At 45.2% G+C, this 26,656-nt stretch overlaps 1 protein-coding gene across 1 annotated transcript in view; it reads right to left on the bottom strand.

Annotated features, from left to right (window-relative positions):
- pcsk6 (proprotein convertase subtilisin/kexin type 6) overlaps positions 1-26,656 on the bottom strand; it is a 183,526-nt gene that overhangs the window by 98,460 nt on the left and 58,410 nt on the right. The window contains exons 7-8 of the mRNA XM_060941090.1: positions 14,397-14,569; positions 10,371-10,583 (exon numbers count right to left, since the gene is read on the bottom strand). Of these exons, the coding sequence (XP_060797073.1) occupies positions 10,371-10,583; positions 14,397-14,569 (386 nt within the window). The remainder of the gene's footprint in view (positions 1-10,370; positions 10,584-14,396; positions 14,570-26,656) is intronic.

The following is a 26,656-nucleotide window of genomic DNA, read 5'->3' as shown; positions in this document are numbered from 1 at the left end:
GATAGATAGCTCAGGTAAGCTAATCAGTCAGCATACCGTAGCAAGCTACCAAAACCTGAAGCCAAAATAACCAACCTACAAGACTGAATATGATAAATGATGGAAATAGTGGAAAAACTGGAAATAGTGAATGAAAATAAAAATGTACTGTTTTATTTATTGAGTCACCACACAGACCTACTCTCGTTGAATAAAGTGAGCTGAATGACCGCCAAACGGAGTTCGGCCAGGTTCTAACGTCATACCAAAACAAAATACATCACCGATTCCTTCGCATTCAGGAAGGTTAAAAACATTCATCATACGTTCAAAAACGTTCATCATAGTGTGGCACTGTATTATCAAATTCTCACTGCTTATAACTCTACACCTACCCGGTGGAGATGAGCTGGGAAACTGAAGACTGAAGGAACAGCTCCCTCTCTGATCCTGACTGTCTGACCTGTTCTGTCAAAATCCTTCATATTAGCCACAAAGTCAGAAAAATCTGTTCATAAAATTACGTTATAATGACCAAATACAATGAAAAGTATTTTTCCAGTCACCTGTGAAAGGTAATCCCATGTGATCTCGTTTGGACGGTAAACATGTTGGTACAGTTGAACGCAGCACATGAATGAGGCATCTTTATTCTCGGCTACTGTCTAGACGCTATACCAAAGATGGCTGAACAATCTCCACTTTGCCACATCCAATATGGTGGCGAGGATGACGTATGATTCTACGCAGAATGCGGCGTCTATGTTTATATGTCTATGGGTTAAATGCAGAGGATGAATTTCACTGTGCTTGAAGTGTGCATGTGACGAATAAAGGTTTCTTTATTGCTTAAGTACTAGGTCATAATCTGGAAATACAGACAGGTCCAGAATTATTGGCACCTGTGGTGAAGATGGGTAAAAAGAAATCATAGAGAATCACAGATTCCTTGCTTTTTATTCTTATCTCATCCAGCTTTACAGGAGAAGACTCAGTACTGTTATGCCGATAAAAGGAGTATTCAATGCAAGGGTGCCAATAATTTTGTTTAAAAAAAATTTAATAAAATAACCTTAATTGTAACCTATTTTTTTTAACCCATCTTTACCAATAATTCTGAAATGACGATTTTCACTTTAGAGAGCAGTGGGACACCTGTGGTGTCCTGTCAGTATGCCCTGGGCAAAGACTCCTGTTTATTTGTGGTGTGCATTTAAGTGTGTAAACCTCGTGCTGATTTCACTGTGTTTATTTAACAAAGTAAGCATGGATAGGTGAGCTGTCATGACTGTAAATTCAGAGGCACAGAAAAAAAGGAAAAAAAAAAAAGAATATCCTAAACTGTTGGACTGGCTGCATGCGCTAATACAGGTATATGTTAGGGTTTTGCTGGGATTCGAACCTGGTTCGTTGGTGTGATAATCCAGCAAACCCCCACTAGGCCACCAGGGGGATGACTCAAATGCAGAGGCGTGAGGCGGAAGTAGAAAAAGAATCAAAAGGTTTATTTAAACTATATACACTATATACAGGGCAAAACAAAAGACAACAAAAAAACCAAAGAGTATAATCCAAAAGAAAAGCAAAGTGCAAAAATACAAAAGCTAGGAAGATCAAAAAACACAGTACAAAGGAAACTGGAGATAAACATAACAGCACAAAGACTCCGTGACAAGAGGACTGAACTCAGGGGTATAAATAGACAAACTAATTAAGGACACAGGTGAAGATAATTAGGCAATTAACACAAACACAAAACACAGGAACAGTGGCGGCCTCTAGAGGCCAAAATAAACACAACATGAAAAGGAAATAACAGCGGCCTCTAGAGGCCAAAACAGTCCTAGTCCTAACAGGACCCCCCCCTCTAGGAGCGTCTCCTGACGTTCCCAGGGCGATCCGGATGGGCCGAATGGAAGTCCCGACATAGTTCTTTATCAAGGACATCCCGAGCAGGAACCCAGCAGCGCTCCTCAGGACCATAGCCCTCCCAGTCCACCAGATATTGCAACCCGCCGCGGACCCGGCGGGAGTCAAGCAGGCGATTCACAGTGAACACAGTCTGCCCCTGGAAGATGCGGGGGGGTGGGGGGTTCCTAGGGGCAGGGGCATACGTAGATGTCAGTACGGGCCGTAACAGGGAAACATGGAAAGTGGGGTTGATCCTCAGAGTCCGGGGCAACTGGAGCCGGTAGGAGACAGGGTTCACCCTGCGCACCACCTTGAAGGGGCCAATGTAGCGAGGAGCAAGCTTGCGGTTCTCCACCCGCAGTGGAAGGTCCTTAGTGGACAGCCAAACACGCTGCCCAGGGCGGAAAGCGTGTGCAGGTCTTCTATGGCGGTTGGCCTGAGTCTGGTTGGTTCTGGAGGTCTGTATGAGGGTCTTCCTGACCTTGCTCCAGGTCTTGCGACACCGTCTCACATATTGGTTGACCGAGGGCACCCCCGCGTCCTCCTCCTGGTCCGGGAACAGAGGTGGCTGGAACCCGAATTGGCACTGGAATGGCGACAGCTTGGTGGCCGATGACTGCAGGGTGTTGTGGGCGTACTCCGCCCATGGCAGCCAGGTGCTCCACGATGTCGGGTTATCCATAGCCAGGCCTCGCAGGGTGGTTTCCAGGTCCTGGTTGAGCCTCTCCGTCTGACCATTGGACTGTGGGTGAAACCCAGAGGAGAGGCTGGCAGTGGCTCCGATGACCTTGCAGAACCCGTGCCACACTCGGGAGGAGAACTGGGGCCCTCGGTCTGAGACGATGTCCTGTGGAAGACCAAAGACTCGGAAGACATGATTAAACAAAAGTTTCGCAGTTTCAAGAGCAGAGGGGAGTTTGCACAGTGGTATGAAGCGGCAGGCCTTGGAGAATCTGTCAACTAAGACCAAAATGACCGTGTTACCTTGTGACTCAGGGAGACCCGTGATAAAGTCGACTGCCACGTGGGACCAGGGACGCCGGGGAATGGTCAGAGGATGCAGGAGACCCTGGGGACGCTGTCGTGGGTTCTTGGTTCTGGTGCAAACCTCACAGGACAGGACAAATGACCTTACTTCCTTCTCCATGTTAGGCCACCAGAAGCGTCTTTTCAGGAAGTCCAGGGTCCTCCGAGCTCCCGGGTGGGCGGTGAGAGGGGAAGAGTGACCCCACTGGAGAACCTTGGCCCGGGCTTGATGTGGGACGTACAAGAGGCCTGGTGGCCCCGTCCCAGGACCGGGGTCCTGGCGTTGGGCTCGTCGGACAGCCTCCTCAATACCCCAGCGGACAGGGGCCACAATCCGGGACACAGGGATAATAGGCCCGACTTCATTCTCCCTGTTAGTGGCAGAGAACAGTCTGGACAGTGCGTCAGGTTTGGTGTTCTTGGAGCCGGGGCGGTATGAGAGGGTGAAGTCAAACCGACTGAAAAACAGGGCCCACCTAGCCTGTCGAGGGTTCAGTCTCTTGGCTTGCTGGAGGTACTCCAGGTTCTTGTGGTCAGTCCAAACCAGGAATGGATGTTGTGCTCCCTCCAGCCAGTGCCTCCACTCCTCAAGGGCCAGTTTGACCGCTAGCAGTTCTCGATCCCCCACATCGTACCGGGACTCAGCAGGACTCAGGCGGTGGGAGAAGTAAGCGCAGGGGTGCAGCTTTCCTTCCGAACGTTGAGAGAGCACCGCGCCGACACCACTGTCCGAGGCGTCCACCTCCACGATGAATGGTTGGGAGGTGTCCGGGAGAACCAGAATGGGTGCCGTGCAGAAGCGGTCCTTGAGGTCTTTGAACGCCTTTTCTGCCTGAGGAGACCAGCCATAAGATCCACCTGTCCCTTTGGTGAGGTCAGACATGGGTGCTGCCACAGAACTGAAGTTCCTGATGAACTTGCGGTAGAAGTTAGCGAATCCTAAGAACCGCTGAACCTCCTTAACGGACTTGGGAGTAGGCCAATCCCGGACGGCCAGGGTCTTGGCAGGGTCCATTTGGAGTTGGCCTGTCCGTACAATAAATCCCAGAAAGGAGACCTCGGGAACATGAAATTCGCATTTCTGGGCCTTGGCGAACAGATTGTTCTGTAGCAGCCTCTGGAGAACCTGGCGGACATGGTGGCGGTGCTCCTGCACGGTCTTGGAAAAGATAAGGATGTCGTCGAGGTAGACAAAAACGTATAGGTTAATCATGTCCCTTAAGACGTCGTTGATTAGGGCCTGAAAAACAGCTGGTGCGTTGGTGAGTCCGAAGGGCATCACCTGGTATTCGTAGTGCCCAGACGGGGTGTTAAAGGCAGTCTTCCACTCGTCTCCCTGTCGGATACGGATGAGGTGGTATGCGTTCCGTAGGTCCAACTTGGTGAAGACGGTGGCGCCTTGGAGCAGGTCGAAAGCTGTGGACATCAGCGGAAGGGGATATCGGTTGCGCACAGTGATCTTATTCAGGCCCCTGTAATCAATACATGGTCGGAGCCCCCCATCCTTCTTGCCGACAAAGAAGAAGCCGGCTCCAGCAGGTGAAGTGGAGGGTCGAATAAACCCAGAGACCAGGGCATCTTTGAGGTATTCCTCCATGGCCTTGCGTTCTGGCTGAGAGAGTGAAAACAGTCTGCCACGAGGAGGGGTAGTCCCAGGGAGCAAGTCGATGGCACAGTCGTAGGCCCGGTGCGGAGGAAGAACGGCGGCCCTGCTCTTGCTGAATACCTCCTTGAGATCCCAGTACTCTGTGGGAACTTGAGATAACTCGGTGAGATCAGGGGGCTCGGCAGGAGACACAGGAGAGCTAGAGAGCAGACAAGAGGCATGGCATGCAGGGCCCCATTCCACAACCTGGCTTGTTACCCAGTCTATGCGAGGGTTGTGGCGAGTAAGCCAAGGAAGGCCTAGAATAACTGGGAACTCAGGTGAAGGAATCAGGTGCAGGGATATTTCTTCCTTGTGACCTTGAGACTGGAGGAAAACAGGAGAAGTAACTTGGGTGACTCTTCCATCACCTAACGCTTGGCCATCGAGGGCAGACACAGACAGTGGGACTTCAAGTGGTGCAGTCGGAATATTGATGCTTTGGGCGAAGTGAATATCCATAAAGTTCCCAGCCGCCCCTGAGTCTATCAAAGCTTGACAAGAGTGGACAGACTCACCCCAGGAGATGGAGACCGGGATGTAGATTCCTTGGCCAGGGAGTCCGGGAGAGAGGGTAGGCCCCGTCACAACCCTCCCTCGGCTGGACGGGGCGGTCCTTTTCCCAAGAGTTCGGGACATGATGCTCGGAAGTGACCAGGCTTGCCACAGTAGATGCAGCACTTGTCCCTCCTTCTGCGCTCCCTCTCAGATGCGGAGAGGCGAGTACGACCCACTTGCATGGGTTCTGGACAGTCACTGAAGGAGGTAGACGGTCTCCAGGTAGAGGTAGGGAGGCTGGGGGGGCTCAAGGCTTGGTGGCGTTCTCTCATCCTGTTGTCCAGACGAATAGCATGTGAGATGAGGGTTTCGAGGTCACTTGGGCATCCAATAGAGGCCAGACCATCCTTGATGGGGTCAGACAGACCATGGTGGAAGGCTGACACCAGGGCAGTCTCGTTCCATCCACTTACTGCTGCGAGTGTTCGGAACGAGATGGCGTAATCTGCGACGCTTCCTCCTTGCCGGATGGACATGAGCTTTCGGGCTGCGTCGGTACTGATGTCTGCCTGATCGAAGACCCGAAGCATCTCTTCAGAAAACAGCTGGAAATCAAAGCACTCAGGTCCCTGTCTTTGCCAGATAGCAGTAGCCCAGGCTCGCGCCTTACCAGCTAATAAGGTGATCACAAAGGCAATCTTGCGGCGATCCGTAGTGTAGGTGGTAGGCTGAAGCTCAAAGGTGAGTTGACACTGGGTAAGGAACTCTCGGCACTCACTGTGCTTGCCGTCATACCTCTGTGGTGCAGGAAGGCTGGGTTCGCGAGGTGAAGAAGGCAGCATTGCAGGAGGCACTGGAGCAGGAGTGGGAGCTGGATCAGGAGCAGGAACTGGATCAGGAGCAGGAGATGCAGGCAGAGATGTCAGCTGTGCCAGGGTTTTCCCAATTTGCTGAAGCAGTTCCTCGTGGCGAGCGAGGGCCTCACGTTGGCTGGTGAGCGTACGTCCATGAGCGTCCATGGTCGCTCCGAAGCGTGTCAAAGCTGCCATAATTCCCTGAAGGTTGGCCGGGTAGACAGTTGAAGCAGCCTCTGCTGAGTCGGTCATGACGGAGTCTTTCTGTTAGGGTTTTGCTGGGATTCGAACCTGGTTCGTTGGTGTGATAATCCAGCAAACCCCCACTAGGCCACCAGGGGGATGACTCAAATGCAGAGGCGTGAGGCGGAAGTAGAAAAAGAATCAAAAGGTTTATTTAAACTATATACACTATATACAGGGCAAAACAAAAGACAACAAAAAAACCAAAGAGTATAATCCAAAAGAAAAGCAAAGTGCAAAAATACAAAAGCTAGGAAGATCAAAAAACACAGTACAAAGGAAACTGGAGATAAACATAACAGCACAAAGACTCCGTGACAAGAGGACTGAACTCAGGGGTATAAATAGACAAACTAATTAAGGACACAGGTGAAGATAATTAGGCAATTAACACAAACACAAAACACAGGAACAGTGGCGGCCTCTAGAGGCCAAAATAAACACAACATGAAAAGGAAATAACAGCGGCCTCTAGAGGCCAAAACAGTCCTAGTCCTAACAGTATAGCTGTACAGTTACCTAAAATTACACCAGCATCCAAATTAGAAAGCTATGAAGCTTATCCTGAGTGAAGTTTTGAAAGCCCTTGGTTACAGTCGACCTTAACGAAAGTAAACATGACTTAGCTCATCTCCCTGAATAGTTCTGTAGATCTTAGGTTTTGAATGTCAGCCAGATCAAATATTTAGCCGTCATTTTTGGGTCTTATCTTCTCATTGCACAAGCAGACAGACACAAGAGGAAAAGGCACAACTCTAACAAAGCATGTGAGATATTTTAGATATGTCTGTGTTGCAATGTGCCTGGTAAGGAAAGGCTGTATCTGGCGGGTGGGAGATGTCTGATGGATAGAAGATGACTGCTTTTTGGCAGACAAGCGTCATTCCTGATTCCAGCAATCATTAAAAACAATATGAAACATACAATATGGAGAGAGAAAAACACACAGAGAACGATAAAGGGGTTGGTGGGGTTTTGAGGGGAGTTGTCAGCACAAAAGTGAAGTCATCAAAAATTAAAGCGCCAGATATGCATGATTTGGTTGTGAATAAAAGGAGGCCAAAGGAGGTGAGATATCTTTCCAGGGAAAGTGTCTCAAGTAAAAGTAACTACATAAGTAGAATCTGTATCTGTTAAGTGCTCCAAATATTTGTATCTGTTTCTGCTGCATTTGACACTGTTGATCACCCCATCCTCCTGTCATCCTTAGCGGCTCTGGGGATCTGTGGGACAGCCCTGGATTGGTTCAAGTCCTACCTCTCCGGTCACTCCTTCCAGGTTACTTGGTCTGGTACAGTATCAGCACTCCACCCACTTACCACTGATGTCCCTCAAGGTTCAGTCCTTGGTCCGCTTCTCCTCGCCCTCTACACCCAGTCTCTCGGCCTGATTATCTCTGCTCATGGTCTATCCTACCACTGCTATGCTGATGACACTCAAATGTTTTTCACTTTTCTTCTTTCTGACACACAGGTCTCTCCTCGCATCTCTGCTTGCTTGTGTGATGTCCAGAGCTGGATGGACAACCATCACCTGAAGCTCAACCCAGGCAAGACGGAAGTGATCTACATTCCCGCTCCATCCTCTCCATCCCTGGACTTTGTCATCTCCTTGGGGGACATTTCTATGTCACCTTCACCCAGTGCAAAGAACCTAGGGGTGATGTTCGACAACAGACTCTCCTCCTAGGCGAACATCGCTGCAGTAACCCAGATGTGCAGATTTCTCCTTTACAACAGCCGAAGGATCTGCCCCTTCCTCACTACCTACTCTACTTAGCCCCTGGTCCAAGTGCTGATCCTCTCCCGCTTGGACTACTGCAGCTCTCTCCTTGCCAGCCTTACAGCATCTGCCATCAGACCCCTGCAGCTCATCCAGAACGCTGCAGCCCACCTGGTCTACAACCTCTCTCATTCCTCCCATGTTACCGCTCTGCTTGCTGCCCTTCAATGGTTACCTGTTGCAGCTCACATCAAATTTAAGATGTTGGTGCAAGCTTACCAGGTTGTCAAGGGGTTAGGTCCAGCATACCTCCAGAGGCTGATCCGACCCTACATGCCAGCCAGATCCCTATGCTCTGCTGCTACCGGTCGCCTGGCCCGGCCCGTCCCTGTCCTGCTCCTGCCCAGCCCACTCAAAACTGCTGTCTGTCCTGGTTTCCCATTGGTGGAATGACCTTCCCATCAAGGTCAGAACTGCCGACTCCTGGGGGCATCGTGGCTCAGGTGGATAAGGTGCCATACCATAAATCCGGGGACTTCGGTTCGATTCCGACCCGAGGTCATTTCCCGATCCCGCCCCGTCTCTCTCTCCTGCTCATTTCCTGTCTCCACACTGTCCTATCCAATAAAGGTGAAAAAAGCCCCCAAAAAATATCTTTAAGAACTGCCGACTCCCTGACCACCTTCAAGCATTGACTGAAGACCCACCTCTTCAGGCTGCACCTCTCCCCTGCTTCCCTGTCCACCGTGTAATCATATAGCGGTCTTGACCAACCCAGGCTGTGTACTGTCTGGCCTGGTCATGATAACTCAGTGTTAGCCATAGTTTATTTTTCACTATTTACTTTGTCAGCTCATTTGTATGGTTGGCTTGTTTTCCTTGGCTGTTTGCTGAGTATTGGTACTTCAACAGAACATTACACTGTCACTTGTTCAGTTGGCACTAGAACTTTCTTGTCTAGAAACTCAGCACTTCTTTTACCTGACTTTTGCACTTGTACGTCACTCTGGATAAGAGCATCTGCCAAATGCTTGTAAGGTAATGCAGTGTAATGTAATATCTCTATCTGTCTTCAGATTTAAACACAAAGCATGAGTGGTCTATTTTTTAAATAGAGTGTGTGGGACTGTTCTTATAATGACCCTAACATTTTCTAACAAATTACTTGGTTCTATTTTCTCAACAAGTAGAACTCAAAATCAACTACATCAACAAGTTGATGCCATCAGTGCCGACAAGTCTCGTCTTTTTTGTTACTAATTTGTATGCCTCAAATACCCTTAAAATATCCACTTCATGGCCCAAAGTATGTGGACACCTGACCATGGCCGAATCCCATTTCACCCCTTGGACCAACCCCTTAGCCCTTCCCCTCCATTTTGCGCGTTCACGTGAAGGGGTAGGGGTATCCCAATCCCAGTTAACGCGGAGGGGTAGGGGAAGGCGTAGGGCTTCTGTACCCCTCCAAACGGAGATTTTCCTGGAGCAGACTCCGAACGAAGGGGTTTGAGTGATTTCCCACAATGCCATGCGGATTTCAGCGAGATTTCATGCGGATTTCAGAAAGATGGCGGTTCCCGCGGCGAAAGATTGTCATAAATGTATTTTCTCCATTATTTACGTGTTTTAAGTTGTTATCCAGAGGAAACACGCCGCTTGATTCGCTTTCGAGCTGAGAATGAGCAGCGATTTCTGAAATCCAAGCTGCTGCTAAAAAGCTTTGGGAGTGAGTATTGTTTTCGGTTGCTTGACTGCGTACGTTTTGTTCTGTTATTCTCGCTTTTATTGTTTACATGAGTGTTCTGACACCTCATTCTGTCGGATGTGGTGCACGAAGCGCCAAAGATATCCCATTCAGTGGTGTTAGTTAACAAATCACACCCTGCCAGCAGAGATTTCTGCCTCTGGCTCTGACTGTAGCGGCTGGTCGCAGCCAATGACGCGTCGCGTTTTGCTAACGTAAACGCTGACGGAGGTACGCGATGACGTATGCGATCGTTGAAGGGCTATCCCAATACGTAAGGGTTGAATTTCAAGCCCTATCCCTTGTAGCTCAGTTTCAAGGGGAAGGGCCAAGGGGAAGGCGGAGGGGAAGGCGGAGGGGTAGGGGTAGAAATTAGAATTGGGATTGGGCCCATAACACCCGTATGTGGGCCATCTCCAAACTGTTGCCACAAAGTTATCTAGAATGTATTTGTATGCTGTAGCATTAAGATATTCTTTCAGTGGAACTAAGCAACCCAAAACTTTGACCATGACAATGCCCGCGTGTAACGCAAGATCAGCTCTCTTGTAGTGAAAACGCATTTCATCCTTCATTTTTTTCCTTTAACAGCACACCCCTTCATGTTTTATCTCACATATAAAGATTCATATAACCTAGTTTCCAAAGCAAGTTATGTACATGCACTTCTATCCACTCTACCCTCTACACATATTTCTCGCTTCTCAGGACAGCATAATCAGCCGGAGCACCGTAAGAGGGACTTAACTATTTTGCGGTCGTAGAACTCTCCACTGCTATAAGTGGTAGCCATGGTGGATGAGCAAACTTCCAGGTACCAGGGCTTGTTGCCGTTTTCCGTGCTGCTGCTCACAGAGATGGTGTAGATGCTGTTGGTGTAGCCGTCACATGAGCAGTGATCTCCCTGACGACCTCCATTACCAGACGCCCACACAAAGATTGAGCCCAAACCTTTGCGGCCCTGCACCAACACACACACACAAATGCACAGACACACATCAGATCAAGAATGACAAAACTTGCACTTTAAAATAGAAATAATATACTCTCACCATGGTGATTCTATTTTATCTGACCATATTTTATGGTGATTATATTTTATCTGTGTTACAGTATACATTATGTATACCTTATGTTTTGGTTCAGTCCATATGTTTTAACTCTCCATCTCATCTCATCATCTCTAGCCGCTTTATCCTGTTCTACAGGGTCGCAGGCAAGCTGGAGCCTATCCCAGCTGACTACGGGCGAAAGGCGGGGTACACCCTGGACAAGTCGCCAGGTCATCACAGGGCTGACACACAGACAACCATTCACACTCACATTCACACCTACGGTCAATTTAGAGTCACCAGTTAACCTAACCTGCATGTCTTTGGACTGTGGGGGAAACCGGAGCACCCGGAGGAAACCCACGCGGACACGGGGAGAACATGCAAACTCCGCACAGAAAGGCCCTCGCCGGCCACAGGGCTCGAACCCGGACCTTCTTGCTGTGAGGCGACAGCGCTAACCACTACACCACCGTGCTGCCCCTGTTTTAACTCTCCATTTTTCCTCAAACACTTAAAGAATGAGTCACACTGTGTGAGACACATAAAACAGCTGAACAATAAGTCGCTTCAAATACCGAGACCCAACCTAAGACTACTGTCTTCACGAAATGCTTCCAAGGCCCTTCCTGCTGTAGTTTAGTTTGTACTGTTAATGTTGTCATAATTCAGTGCAGTACTGTTTCTTAATCTGAAGCTTTTGCGTTATGAATTCCCCCTCTCACTGCACAGAACCGAACACGGTAAGCACTGTTTGCACTTCTCATTCATTCTCCATGTGCTTCTGTTTGGTTTGACATGCTTTATCTGGTTCTGGTCCTGTCTCTGTCCCTACCCCTTCATTTGCCTGTTACCTAATTTGTTCATTTGTTTGCTGTTGGCTTTTAATTACTTTGTCTATTTAAGCCCTGCTTTACTTCAGTCTTTTTGTGCATTCATGTCATTAATTGCAAGCCTTGTTTCCCTAGTGCCTTATTTTCTGTATTCTGCGATTCCTGGTTTTGAACTTCGCTCCTGTTTTATTGTAGCCTATACAGTACCTGTATTAGATGTTGCCTGCTTGTTTTCTAATCCGTGCCACAGACGTTGAAAATGATTTTTGGATTTGTACTATAAAAGCACATGTCCACTTTTCAACTTGGGTCATGCCTCATCCAAACACATGCTACATTTTGGTGAGGTCATGATTTTAAAGGAACAGTCCACCGTACTTCCATAATGAAATATGCTCTTATCTGAATTGAGACGAGCTGCTCCGTACCTCTCCGAGCTTTTCGCGACCTCCCAGTCAGTCAGACGGGCTGTTACTCCTGTTTACTCCTGTTAGCAATGTAGCTAGGCTCAGTATGGCCAATGGTATTTTTTGGGGCTGTAGTTAGATGCGACCAAACTCTTCCGCGTTTTTCCTGTTTACATAGGTTTATATGACCAGTGATATGAAACAAGTTCAGTTACACAAATTGAAACGTAGCGATTTTCTATGCTATGGAAAGTCCGCACTATAATGACAGGTGTACTAACACCTTCTGCGCGCTTCGGCAGCGCATTGATACGGAGCTCAGATATCAATGCGCTGTCGAAGCGCGCAGAAGGTGTTAGTACGCCTGTCATTATAGTGCGGACTTTCCATAGCATAGAAAATCGCTACGTTTCAATTTGTGTAACTGAACTTTGTTTCATGTCACTGGTCATATAAACCTATGTAAACAGGAAAAACGTGGAAGAGTTTGGTCGCATCTAACTACAGCCCCAAAAAATACCATTGGCCATGCTGAGCCTAGCTACATTCCTAACAGGAGTAAACAGGAGTGACAGCGCGTCTGACTGCATCTGACTGACTGGGAGGTCGCGCAAAGCTCGGATAGGTACGGAGCAGCTCGTCTCAATTCAGATAAGAGCATATTTCATTATGGAAGTACGGTGGACCGTTCCTTTAAAGTCTTTTCTTAAGCCTGACCTGAATTAAGCCTATAATGTTTGAGTCAGCATTCTAATGAACAGCATTAGAGTGCTAGTCCCGAGTGGCCAGAATTCAACAGTCATAAATTCCAAGTCTCAGCACTGTCTTTTTTGTTCTGATTTTTCTTCCATGTGCTTATTTGTTTACATTTTCATAGGACTTTGTACTGATTTGAGTCTCATATTTGCCCATGTCCTGTTATTACTGTTTCCCCAAGTGTACCCAGATGTCCTCAGTTTAATCCCTTTATTAGTTTTTACCTTCATGTGTCTTTGTTTCCTTGCAAACGCTAATGTTATTGTGTGTTTCTGGGATGGGTTTACCTGTTTCCTAATTCCTTGTTTTGTATTTCTTCTTAGACTTCCTGGTTTTGACCTGTTCTTTTTTTCTTGTTAATGATTATGGATTACCATCAGATAATGTTGTCTGACTACTCTCCCCTGTCTGGAATCATGACAGTGATTAATGGAATTACCGCAATAAAATACACACTGATTTTATGCACTTGTATCCTGCCTCCAATAGTCACACCAACACAGTTTGGTAGGGTTTTTTTTCCCATACTGAAAGACACCTCAGGTAGGTAAGTAAGATATCTAATTTAACTCAGGCTTAGTAGGTGTGTTGAAGCAGGGAAAGCACAAAACTGTGCTAGACTCTGGCCCTTGCGAAGTGGGAGACTTGTATTTGAAAGTTGTTTATGAGAAGTAGTTTTCATTTCAAATGTAGAAAAAAGCCAAGTGACATGTGGGGACTTCCTTATGGCTGTTGGAAAATGATTGCAGATGACTCATTCATTAAGCGTGAACTCCAAGAGTGTACAAAGCTCTCGTTGAGCCTAATTTTGGTCACTAGATAATCCCGTGTGTGATTTCACAGTTTTGATGTCTCATCTCATTATCTTTAGCCGCTTTATCCTGTTCTACAGGGTCGCAGGCAAGCTGGAGCCTATTCCAGCTGACTACGGGCAAAAGGCGGGGTACACCCTGGACAAGTCGCCAGGTCATCACAGGGCTGACACATAGACACAGACAACCATTCACACTCACACCTACGGTCAATTTAGAGTCGCCAGTTAACCTAACCTGCATGTCTTTGGACTGTGGGGGAAACCGGAGCACCCGGAGGAAATCCACGGGGAGAACATGCAAACTCCGCACAGAAAGGCCCTCGCCGGCCACGGGGCTCGAACCCGGACCTTCTTGCTGTGAGGTGAAAGCGCTAACCACTACACCACCTTGCCCAGTTTTGATGTCTTCATTATAATTTAAAAAATATGGAGAAAAATATAAACTCTTATGAGTCAGTATGTCTACATGTTTGATTAGTACAGCATCCTTTTGATGAAGTTAATCTATAACAATGTTTAATAAGGTGAACCTGGCCTTTCACTTTATAAGCTTTATAAATAATTGATCACTGATCACTCGAAATATGGGATTCTTAATGTTATGTTAGCCCCAGGCTAGCAGTCTACAGTATCTTCTAGTAACTTTCCCATAACACACAACTAAAAGCATTAATAAAGTATCAGAATTAGAATAATGTAAATACTGTTCTCAAGTAAAAAAAAAAGTTTATAAACCACAGAACACAGCATTTTAAATGTCAAGTCAAAATAACACTTGTTTAAACTTTTAATTATTTTTTCCTCCATATTGTCTTCTATGTATCCTGATCATTAGTCAAATAAACTTGAGTATGATTCATGTAAACTAATGACAGGGTTGTGTATGTTTGTGTGTCTATGTGTATAAATGACCTTTTTAATGCCCACTTCAAAGGCCTGTTTGGCCAGTGGGCCTGGACCATCCACAGTCTTCCCATCATCATCAGGGCCCCAGCTGGCACTGTAAATGTCAATGTAGTCAGGCCTAATTCCAAGCGACTTGGCCTCCACCATATCAGTCACATCCCCATCCAGCATCCGAATGCCTTTGAGAGCACATACATGTACATACACAGAAAGATGCAAAAATATGTTCACAAATAGGCACGCACAGGGGGGGGGGACAAACTCAAAAAATATGCTTTCTCAGCTTTTGCAGTGTGAAAATTCTCTGCATGCACTGAAAACATAACATTCCCATCTTCTTTCCTGAGGTACACAGATCATACTTTAACATTCTTTAATGGATAGATTTTTAAAATAGATTTTGTGGACTTTAATGTACCCTAGAATATTATTCTCCAGGACAAGTTCAACAACAACAAAAAAACTAATTTACACAATTTCACCTTAAACTTAAACGCAGACTATCAGCCAAGACATGTTTGATGTCTGAAGTTCGCTTCTTCAGTTTTGTGTTGGTGCTATGACACTAATGCAAGGATCACAGTGAAAAAATGAAGTGGCAGTGGCACAATGCTCAGACCATAATAATTCTATGACTGAAACAAATTTCTGTTTCTTTCCCAAGCGATGCAAAGTACTAACATTCTGTACAACAATGAAAAAAGACTTGAAAAAACGTAGCTTTGGGACTAGACTATCCATCCATCCATTATCTGTAGCCACTTATCCTGTTCTACAGGGTTGCAGGCAAGCTGGAGCCTATCCCAGCTGACTATGAGTGAGAGGCAGGGTACACCCTGGACAAGTCACCAGATCATCGCAGGGCCGGGACTAGACTAGAGGGTGAGAAAAGTATAAAAAGAGAGAGAGAGAGAGAGAGAGAGAGAAGCTTGTTCAGTTTGTGTCCATGAGACACTGCTTTCATAAAAAACTCTTCTTTTCATTCAGATGTCCTGCCCCTATAAGTTTTGATTGGTCTTTGATTGGTCAAAATGCCTGAAACATTCCTAGGATGCACTAAACTGACATTGAGGAGCATGGCATTATGCTCAGAAAGTTGAATCAAGTTCAACTTGGACCAACATCTTACTCCTACATCACTAGCATAACGCTAGCAGTTCTGCTGCCGAAGCATAGCAAACAATAGAAAATCTGCCGCTTCTGCTGGTACTACCGCTGGTCAGTGTGATCCCCACCTAATGTGGCGAACAAGCAATGAATGTCTCTCTCACTGTAAATACACATCCAACTCTTTATACATAAGTGTTAAGAAATCTCATTATAAAATAAATAATTGTGTAAAATAACAGGAGTAATCTGTATTTGCAAATTTAATAATCAAAGGACAACTCCAGTATCATCTGAAAAGATCTAATTCTAACTCTACTCTAATTCAATTATCTACCTATCAGTCAATGTGCAATATAATGTGCAATACCTCTTCTGTTGGACTTTTTTTTCCCTTCCTCTTCCCCATATCTTATTCTTTTTTATATTTGTATATGCAAATACCTAATTTAATTTATCTAGAAGTTTTTCTCTATTTCTATTCTCTGTTTATCCTGTAATGATGCTACTGGAATTTTAATTTCCCTGAGGGAACCCTCCCAAAGGGATCAATAAAGTTCTATCTATCTATCTATCTATCTATCTATCTATCTAGGTCTTGGATGAACAGCCCGCTGAATGTTTTCCTTTTATCGGCCCTCTTTTATTGGGGGAAGCCGTGGCCTATTGGTTAGAGAAGCAGCTTTGGGCCCAAAAGGTCACTGGTTTGATTCCCTGGACCAGCAGGAATGACTGAAGTGCCCTTGAGCAAGGCACCGAACCCCCAACTGCTCCCCAGGCTGCTCTGGGTATGTTGTACATCGTTCTGGATAATAGCGTCTGCTAAATACCTGTAATATAATGGATCACTATCCCAATATTTGCATAAATTAGGCCATGTTTTTATTAAACGTACAAAGGTTTGTGCAATATAATGATTTTATCACCTCAATACAATGTTACACTGCCATGATATCCAGTGATATTTACTTTGATTATATCCATACTACTAAAGGAAGGCTGTTTTGGAAAGGCTGGAAGGCTTTTTGGAAGGCTGTTTTTAGAGACAGCCTTCCTCTGTCTCTCTGTCTGTTCACCTGTGCAAATCGACACGGCTGGATGCACATACTCCATAATTTGGACGCAGATTGGTGACACCCCAGAGGAGCCCAAGACAACATTTTCGATTTTCCAAAACATGGGAATCAGAGGTGGAAGCATAATGGTATGAGCTAATCCAACACACTATTCATTTCCCATAGACTACATGCTCGCGCACAGCCTCGGCGGGGAATCCCCTCCCCAACTCACCTGAGAGTTTCGATTGTACGGGACCTCGAAGACCATACGGTCTTCTCACGAGCAATAACTACTAGTTATATTACTAAACTTGCTAAGCCTTATGCACTTTGCATAGGAGCTCAATGATTTAACATCAGATTATGCTTGTACAAGTTATCCATGAAAAATAGGCCAGAACGAAGTCTTTTTCTCCCCCCAATAAATGGGAAATGAGCCAAATTACATATGAATCTTGAATGTTCTGCACAGGTGTTTTGAACTTTCTGATGTTAACTGACACTGCCTGGAAGCCCCACCCACATCTCTTCTATCTCACATGCTGTCGAATGAACTTACGCTGGCTACCTCGCTTTCTGTCACAATAAATGGAGGATGTTTTGAGTTCATTAATGTGAACTCAATGTATGTTTGCGTTCGCAAATTTTAAACAAGTATTTACACTATATGGCATAAAGTATACGGACACCTGACCATCACACCTACATGTGTTTTTTGAACATCCTATTCCAGATTTAGTTCCCGTTTGCAGTTATAATAACCTCCATTCTTCTGGGAAGACTTTCCTCTAGATTGTGGAGCATGGCTGTGGGGATTTGCTCATTCAGCCATAAGAGCATTAGGTCAGGCACTGATGTTGGGTGAGGAGGCCTGGGGCACCATTGGTGTTCGAGTTCATCCCAAGGGTGTTTAGTGGGGTTGAGGTCAGGACTCTGTGCAGGCCACTCGAGTTCCACTCCAACCTTGGCAAACCATGCCTTTAGGGAGCTTTGTGTCCAGGGGCATTGTCATGCTGGAATATGTTTGGGTCCCTTAGTTCCAGTGAAGGGAAACTGTAATGCTACCAAGTGCAGACATCGTATACAATTGTGTGCTTTCAACTCTGCGGCAAAAGTTTGGGTAAGACCCACATGGCCAGGTGTCCACATACTTTTGGCCATATAATATAGCATCAGAGAACGATACTGATCAGGAATTCCACAGAAACAAATCTGAAAATGTTCAGAAACAGAACTGTTTCGGGCCAAAAGAAAAAAAAGACAAATGTTTTGACCTAAAAAGATTTAAAAGCCTACAAATCAGTGTCAAATGTAAGACTTTAATTAGTAAGTCATTAAATACTCTATTTTTGTAGGGGTTTTGTGGTCACTGCAGACTCATTCAAACATTTTGAGCAGCAGCAGAACAGAGAAAATGCAGGCCACATGTACATTTGACAACCAATTGGTGATTATACTGAAAATGTACTGTTATTTTTTTTATTTTGTGTTTACTGCATATTACCGCAGAATCAGTTAATAATCCACCACCCAGCTGTGCTTCGAGATTGCTACTGTCGGCAATCATTTCCCGACTGCACAGCTGATAATATTATTGTGCCCTACAGTATTCTTCTTAATTGTTTCCATTTTAAAAAATCATGAGCAGGAAAAATCAGCATCACACAAGTGTAAATTAAGGTAAATTGAGACGTATCCTATTCATATGACGTACATACCGGTAAGTGACTAGTAGGCGGGAGCTTATTTCCACACAGCTGAGACTGATTCATCTACTGTGCTCAAATCACTGCTTGTTTTGATGCTTTTGGACAATTTCATGAATCACACACACTTGCGTCTGTACATCATTCTGTGCCCTGAAATCTGTGCTTGTTTCTACACAACAGTGATGATTAAGCTCCAGCATGTGTTCTAAAATGGCCCACCTGCCAAAGTTGCACAGCCTTATTCGAAACAATCAGATTAATTATCAGCTCATTCGTGTACTGTATGTTGAAGTAGTGCTTTGCAAAACTCTTTGAATTAATTACAGACTTGCAGAGATTAGCTCATTTGGCCCCTGCAGGTGGCTCCACCCAAACCCTGCAGGGTTCAACAGCAGATGTTAGAAGTTTTATTTCATCTCTTGCAACTGGAAAAGTGAGAGTACTAATAAGCAATTCTATGCAGAGAGAATACAATCAAATCCATACCAGCAAGCTATGGCTCGACACCTATAAACATGGGGGGGAAAATTTTTGGTTAACTTTCAGGACTTATACATATGTAGGAGATTTAGAGCGAGAAACAGAGGGTGTGCCTCATCATGATTGTTATATGTGACATTTCTGATCTTGTGGAGACATTTGGCTTGTCCCCAGAAAAAAAAAATTGCTTTTTTACACCAGCTATAACTTTTATTTAAAGATCTAAATCAGCGAACTGGTTAGTGAGGTGTAGCTGCAGAAAATACCCCACAAAGACGTGTGTGTGTGTGTGAGCGCACATGCATGTGTATGTATGCAAGTGTGACTGAGGCTCAATGTGTCTCTCTCATGTCTTCTCACCCTTAACAAGCTGTGTTTCACTGCAAACTGATTTGCTATTTCCAAAATAGCACAGAGTAAACAGGATCTCAACACTTCTTTCCCTCAAGGGAAAGACTGATTCATTTGCAAGCCGCTAATTACGGTAGATAGTCTCCTGCAACCGTGCACTTTTAGTTTTTAATTAGATTGGCATCTGCACAGGAATCGAGTTTCAAAAGGTATTTATTATGTCTCATGGAAAGCCCACTGCCATGTCACTGCCATGTCAATATTAATCACAAGGCTTAGGGAGCATCACTTGCTTCAGTCATGATTCATAATCTGCCTTTAGATATCTGCGTTTGTGCTGCATATTTATGGTGAAAACTTTATATCAGTAATGATGGAAAAGAAGGCTGTTGTATTATCCTTGGTATAATTTTTAGTTAAAAGTGGGCCATGCAAACTCGTCGGAAAAACCTGTCCAGACATGAGTAAAAGATGACCCAGTAGTTATCATGCTACCTTCTTCCTCTTCAGATTGTGCTGTTTACATTTTGGCATCAGTAGCCAGAGTTTTGAGAATGTAAGCTTCATTAGGCATTTATGACATTAACACAATATTAATGACTAAATCAGAACTGGGACTCTTCTATCTTTTGAGCAGGGAAGATTCATCTGATTGAGCTCCACCTCATTATATCAACTCATCAAGTCTTTAGAGCTCCAGCTTCTCCAAGTTGCAGTTCACTTCAAAGTGGCTTCAGTCTTGGTGAAAAATAGTGCTTACAGTCAAACGAAACCCAAAAATAAACGCCATTTGCTGATCACGGACAGTGCCCTGATGTGCTCCGCTTACATTTAAATAAAAAATAAAACCTTTATAATAACCATTTATCCATTTTAAAACTTATTTTATTGCTGAAAATAGGCTTACCTGGCCCAGCCATTCACGCTTAAATTGGATAGCCGCCTGTGACATAATCAGTTCACTTGTACGCCATTTCCCTTAGTAACACAGAGCCATCAAATAAAGGCTTCTAATTCCAAAAAAAAAAAATCCCTGGGCACCACTGCGCTCTCTCTCTCTCTCTGTGTGCGCATGTGTTCACTGTTTCAGATGGGTTAAATTCAGATAAAGAATTTTACTGTGCTGTAATGCATATGTGACAAATAAAGGCTTTGAATTCTAAAAGTCTAACCAGAAATTTTCTGTAACCATGTGATTTTTACTGCCAACAAAATACGCAAATCAACAGACTTCACTTTTAAAAGTTTAAATCTCACTCGGCTAGATAACGCATACATAGTACTGGCACAGATACTAGTAAATAATGGCTGTTGTCATAGCAATGCGACTCTTGCCATCTAAAAAGATCACTTTTCTCAGTGAATAAGGACAAACAAAAGCATGTCACATAAAATACAAGGAAAAATAAAATTTTTGGGGAAAAAAAAAACCCCACTGTGAGTAGCCAGTGATGGAGTGTTTATAGGGAGCAAAAGGTTCCCAAAGTGTGTGCGTGTTCACTGCTTCAGTGATCTGGCTTATTTTTTATAGCCAAATGCTTGACACTCAGGGTTGAAACTCAATGCTTGACATCTTTAGGGTTGTTTACAACAATTTAGAAGCAATATATGGCGGCATGGTGGTGTAGTAGTTAGCACCGTCGCCTCACAGCAAGAAGGTCCGGGTTCCAGCCCCGTGGCCGGCAAGGGCCTTTCTGTGTGGAGTTTGCATGTTCTCCCCGTGTCCGCGTGGGTTTCCTCCGGGTGCTCCGGTTTCCCCCACAGTCCAAAGACATGCAGGTTAGGTTAACTGGTGACTCTAAATTGACCGTAGGTGTGAATGTGAGTGTGAATGGTTGTCTGTGTCTATGTGTCAGCCCTGTGATGACCTGGCGACTTGTCCAGGGTGTACCCCGCCTTTCGCCCGTAGTCAGCTGGGATAGGCTCCAGCTTGCCTGCGACCCTGTAGAACAGGATAAAGCGGCTAGAGATGATGAGATGAGATGAGAAGCAATGTATATCAACTATGGTTTCAGCTTCAGTAAGTAATGTGGCGTGTAAGTGATGTCACAATCTTGGATTCTCTCATGTAATTTGTACTCAGAGTGTGATATCTGAGCCTCGGAGAGAGTGAAATGGCAGTGCACAAGGACATTGTCTCATCTCATTATCTCTAGCCGCTTATCCTGTTCTACAGGGTCCCAGGCAAGCTGAAGCCTATCCCAGCTGACTACGGGCGAAAGGCGGGGTACACCCTGGACAAGTCGCCAGGTCATCACAGGGCTGACACATAGACACAGACAACCATTCACACTCACATTCACACCTACGCTCAATTTAGAGTCACCAGTTAACCTAACCTGCATGTCTTTGGACTGTGGGGGAAACCGGAGCACCCGGAGGAAACCCACACGGACACAGGGAGAACATGCAAACTCCGCACAGAAAGGACCTCGCCGGCCACGGGGCTCGAACCCGGACCTTCTTGCTGTGAGGCGACGGTGCTAACCACTACACCACTGTGCCCCCCACAAGGACATTGTTTTTCTTTTAAAATCAAATCTGTACACAGTATACAGGTACAAATCAGAACATGTGAACACTTGAACATGTCCTGTATGGATATTATCTGTCAGTATAAAGCCATTTACTTTGGGGGTTTTGTTTGGGTTTAAGCAGATCCCCCCCCCCAATTTGTCAATTTCTACATACCGGCCAGTTCTCCCCATCATACATCAACTATTAAACAGGGACGGTGAAGGTTAACATGTGAATCAACACTTTCTAAACAACCTGATTAGAGAATTTATTCCACAGTGCTGTGTTGTAAGCATTGTTAAAACAGTGTTCTTTTTTCTTTAGAAGAGGCCTTTATTTGTCACATATACATTAGAGCAGAGTGAAATTCTTTCTCTGCATTTAACCCATCTGGGGCAGTGAACACGCACACCAAGAGCAATGGGCAGCTGCACTGCAGCACCTAGGTGGTAGTTGGGGCACTTCAGCAACGAATGTAGAGGGAGGGGAAAGGGGATGTAGAGAGGTGCTGTTCATTCATGCACTTCAGCTACCCACACATTTTCCTGCTGGTCCAGGGAGTCAAACCAGTGACCTTCTGGGCCCAAAGCTGCTTCTCTAACCTTTAGGCCATGGCTGTTTGCTAAAATACTTCTTTCTCTAAGGTTCTACAATGGTGTTATGTTATTACAACTTTAGTCATAGATAAAGAACATCTATGCTTATAAAAAGAACAATATGGTTAAATACATTGATACAAAAGCATACAATATTCAAAAGGAGTCTAATTCTGTGGGAAAACCAAGCACCTGACAAGATCAGCCGTAGTGCTCCAAGCAACACATGATACAAATTTACACCTGGTCTTCAGTGGGGAAAAATTATGCACAAGACTGTTTGCCACTAATTAGAACACACCTCAGTAAATCAAACAAGGCTTTTTGGTTCAGAATGAGGCTTAATTGTGTCTGAAGCCAGGCAAGAAAAAAAAACAAAAAACAAAAACAAAAAAACTTATGGCCCTTTTCCACTACCCTTTTTCAGCTCACTTCAGCCCGACACAGCTCACGTTTCGTCTACCTCAGAGCAGCACAACTCAGCTCGCTTCAGCCCTACTAAGCACCCAAAACTCGCACGGTTTTGGAGTAGGGCTGAAGCGAGCCAAACCGAGTCGAGTGGGGCTAGGGGCGTGAGGAGACACTCCCCTGTGCACTGATTGGTGAAGAGGAGTGTCCTCACATGCCCACACACGCCCCGCGAGCACGCTGGGATCTGTAAACACCGTAAACCCGGAAGAAGAAGAATTACATCTCTTTCTGAAGCCTTATGCGCCTCGCCTCATCTATACGCTCTTGCCAGTATCTGTTGGCGTTGTCGGTGACAACAAGCCACAGCACCAAGACCAGCAGCACTAACGACTCCATGTCCTCCATGTTTATTGTTTACTATCCGGGTCGTGAGACTACCGCTTAAAAGGTCACTGATGTCACTGTTTGCGCCGCCTAACGACATCACGTGACGTCCACCCACTTTCGCTAACTCCACCCAATGTGTCCACCCACTTCCAGCCAGCACGGTTCAGCGCGGTTGTAGTCGAAATGCAACTCCAACAGCCCCACTCAGCTCGACTCAGCCCAACTCAGCACGGCACGGCTCAGTCCAACTCAGCCGCGTTGGTAGTGGAAAAGCAGCATTAGTACATCTGGCCCTCAATGAGGAAAGAAAGCCAACCTTAAAGCGCATATCACGGGTAAATTCAGGAGCAAGATCAATGTAATTCTCCTATTTTATATTAAACCTTGGTCAAATATCTGTCACATTTTGCATTTTGTGCAATTATTTTACCTTGCGCAATACCAGAAAAATTCAGTTGAAATCAAGCCATTTGAGGCGAATTGGTCCGCCTCTGAAAAAACTTGGCATTTGGATTTCCCGGCAAACATTGATTTTCGTGAAGTCACGTGCGGGACGCCTCCTTCTGAATCCTACGTCAGCACTGGTTTGTTTATGAGAAAACGACCGTATTATTTACATCCCCGGTGTTGTCTCCGTCGTCTTCACTACTTGAATCATCATCAAATCCAAACAGATGAAGCCCCAATTCTGACATCTCATTATATTCTTCATCCAAAGGTGAAGTAACATTGCGCTCAGGTGACAATTCCATATTTCAATGCAAAATCGCTAGCTGCTAAACTTGGTCTACACAGGCTGTGCACTGAAACCATGCAAGCTCTCGCAGCCTGCTGGCGCTTCCGCAGGTGACGTCACGAATCTGGCTCCAGACTCCCTTGGGATTTTTCCAGACGCGTTTTATTTTTTTCTGCTGTAGACAGATGGCCTTGTGCAAAATTACCCTTCTAGATGAGTGCGTAAAGGGACATACTTTCATATAAAAAAAACCCGAAATTGGTATGCACTTTAGTCAGGAAAATACATAAATTTTCTTTCTAGCTTTGCTAAACCAGTGTAGAGATGGTAAATGTTTACACCTGAGGACTAATATCTATCTTTTTTCATAAGTCATCACTAGTTCAAATACTGACACATACTTCTGTAACTATACAGAAGTAGAGGCACATGGACAAAAGACCAAGAGCATAAGACAGTAACTACTTTTAAAACTATATGAAAGATCTTGTGAGAATTGTGCGAAATACAGGTCCATGTCCAGACCCAGACGCCGTCCTATCTGGACCCAGACCGATAACTGATAAATTATTCAATTTTGACAGAGCACATTTTTTTGGACGTACAAACCATTAGCTCATACTCTTTGTAGTGCACTTGACTGGGGAGAATGGTTAAATTTGGAACTCAGACAGTGAGTGAGATATACACAAACTAGTGCTGTCAAAGTTAACGCGATAACGCGTTAACACGATCTCAATTTAACGCGATTTTAAAAAATAGTGCCGTTAACGCAAATTCTAATTTGGCCCTGCAAGTCACCCATAGTTCCTGTTGAGGCTTGTCGCGCGCTGCTTCAATAAGAGTACGTGTGAGTGATGGAGAAAGGCATAGACATATAAACATCCTCGCCGCCATATTGGATGGGGCAAAGTGGAGAATAAAGATGCCTCATTCATGTGCTGCGTTTAACTGTACCAACAGGTTTACCGTCCAAACGAGATCACATGGGATTACCTTTCACAGGTGAGACTGGAAAAATACTTTTCAATACTGTTCCTTCAGTTTCCCAGCTCATCTCCACCGGGTAGGTGTAGAGTTATAAGCAGTGAGCATTAGATAATACAGTGCCACACTATGATGAACGTTTTTGAACGTATGATGAATGTTTTTATTTTTGTTATCTGTTTTTTCTTCTTTTATGGCAAATACTTCTCTTCAAAAGAAACTAATGAAGAGTAAAATAAAACTTTTTTTTATTTTCACAGTGATATGCACTTTATTTTTCATCCCTTGGTTTTCTCATCTAATATGGAAGTTATGGATGTCAGTGGCTGTGACAAGACGTGTTATGCTCTGCAATAAAAAAAAAAAAAAAAAAAACATTGGTACAAAGCAAGCCCATTCACTTTTTTATGCTGATAAGAGAATTACAATGGTTTTTCATGTGACAAAAATGTGTGATTAAATTGCGATTAATTGTGAGTTAACTATGACAGTCGCGACATTAATCGCGATTAAATATTTTAATCGCTTGACAGTACTAACACAAACGCACACATTTTATAATGACCTCAGCCCTACACCCATTCTCTCAGTTTCCTCTCAAGTTATTTAAATGTGTTGAGACGATAAAGTTCATTTTACAGACGTTCAACAAACAGTGTTAATTTCTTGCCAGTCCTGCGTTGTACCGGCCCAGGCTGGTAAAGCAGTCAGATATAAAGTGATTACCGCAAACAAACTGGTTTTTATTGACTGTAGCTGGGACTTTCCATCAAACATAAACTCGATCCACTCATCTCTGTGTAGCCAACAACAGAGCAGTTCCCGTGCTTGGCTGGCTTCGACATAAAGCTTGCAGATCTGGTGCTGGTGAGAAAAAAAAAATGGTGCATCTTTTGCAAAGGTACTTCTCAAGCCATGGGTGGAAATGGGGGGCATTATAATTCTAATGAGCTTGTGCCGGGGAGACAAATCTGAACGGCTTGTTGAAGCACATGTTTTCTGAAATAGGCAGCCCGAAAGAAACTGACTGGGTGTCTTATTTCAGAGTTTGTGGGTTGGTAGTCGCTCCATATAGACCCTTTTCAGTCACATGACCTTCGTAAATGCGACCGCCATTTTGGACATGTAGTGGACTTCGGCTCGAATCAGTTTGAATGCGAGGAAGGCGACAAACGAAAAACATAAAAGCAAAAGGAGCGAGATGCAGAAAACACCTTCACTATCCAGCGACGTAGGGCATTTACAGGGCGAGCAGAGGGAGAGATATTTGCCAAAATTGAGGTTAGCAGGCTTAGAGGACGTTTACCTGCTTCCACCAGGATTGTTCACTGACGTACGGAAGTACACGAAGCCCTCGTCTTTACCTGACTTCGGCCCACATGATCTGTATACCTATGTCATTAAAAACCCATCGCCATACACATACACGCCAACGTCCAAGGTTCCGGAGCGTGCTCCGGCTTGCTCCAAGAGTGCTCCGGCCGAGGTTCCGGAGCGTGCTCCGGCTTGCTCCAGGAGTGCTCCGGCCGACGTTACGGAGCGCGCTCCGGCTTGCTCCGGAGCAAGCCGGAGCGCGCTGCTTAATATGAGGGCAACCTCGGCCAGAGTGTGCTCCGGAACCTCGGCCGGAGCACTCCGGGAGCAAGCCGGCGCGCGCTGCTTAATTTGAGGGGAACCTCGGCCGGAGCACTCCGGGAGCAAGCCGGCGCGTGCTGCTTAATTTGAGGGAGAGCAAGCCGGAGCGCGCTCCGGAACCTTGGACGTTGGCTCCGGCAGCTATTTATACTGGATCCGGTGTAAATAGCTGCCGGATCATAATTACAGTAAACTAGTAAATACAGTAAAGGAAAAACTTGAGACTGAAAGGTTTTAACAGTCATCCAAATGACTGAACGTAAACATTGCTACAGTAACATACCAGCTACTA

The sequence above is a fragment of the Neoarius graeffei genome, chromosome 15 (genome assembly GCF_027579695.1).
Source record: "Neoarius graeffei isolate fNeoGra1 chromosome 15, fNeoGra1.pri, whole genome shotgun sequence".
Lineage (NCBI taxonomy): Eukaryota > Metazoa > Chordata > Actinopteri > Siluriformes > Ariidae > Neoarius > Neoarius graeffei.
This window is presented reverse-complemented; position numbering and strand designations above follow the sequence as displayed.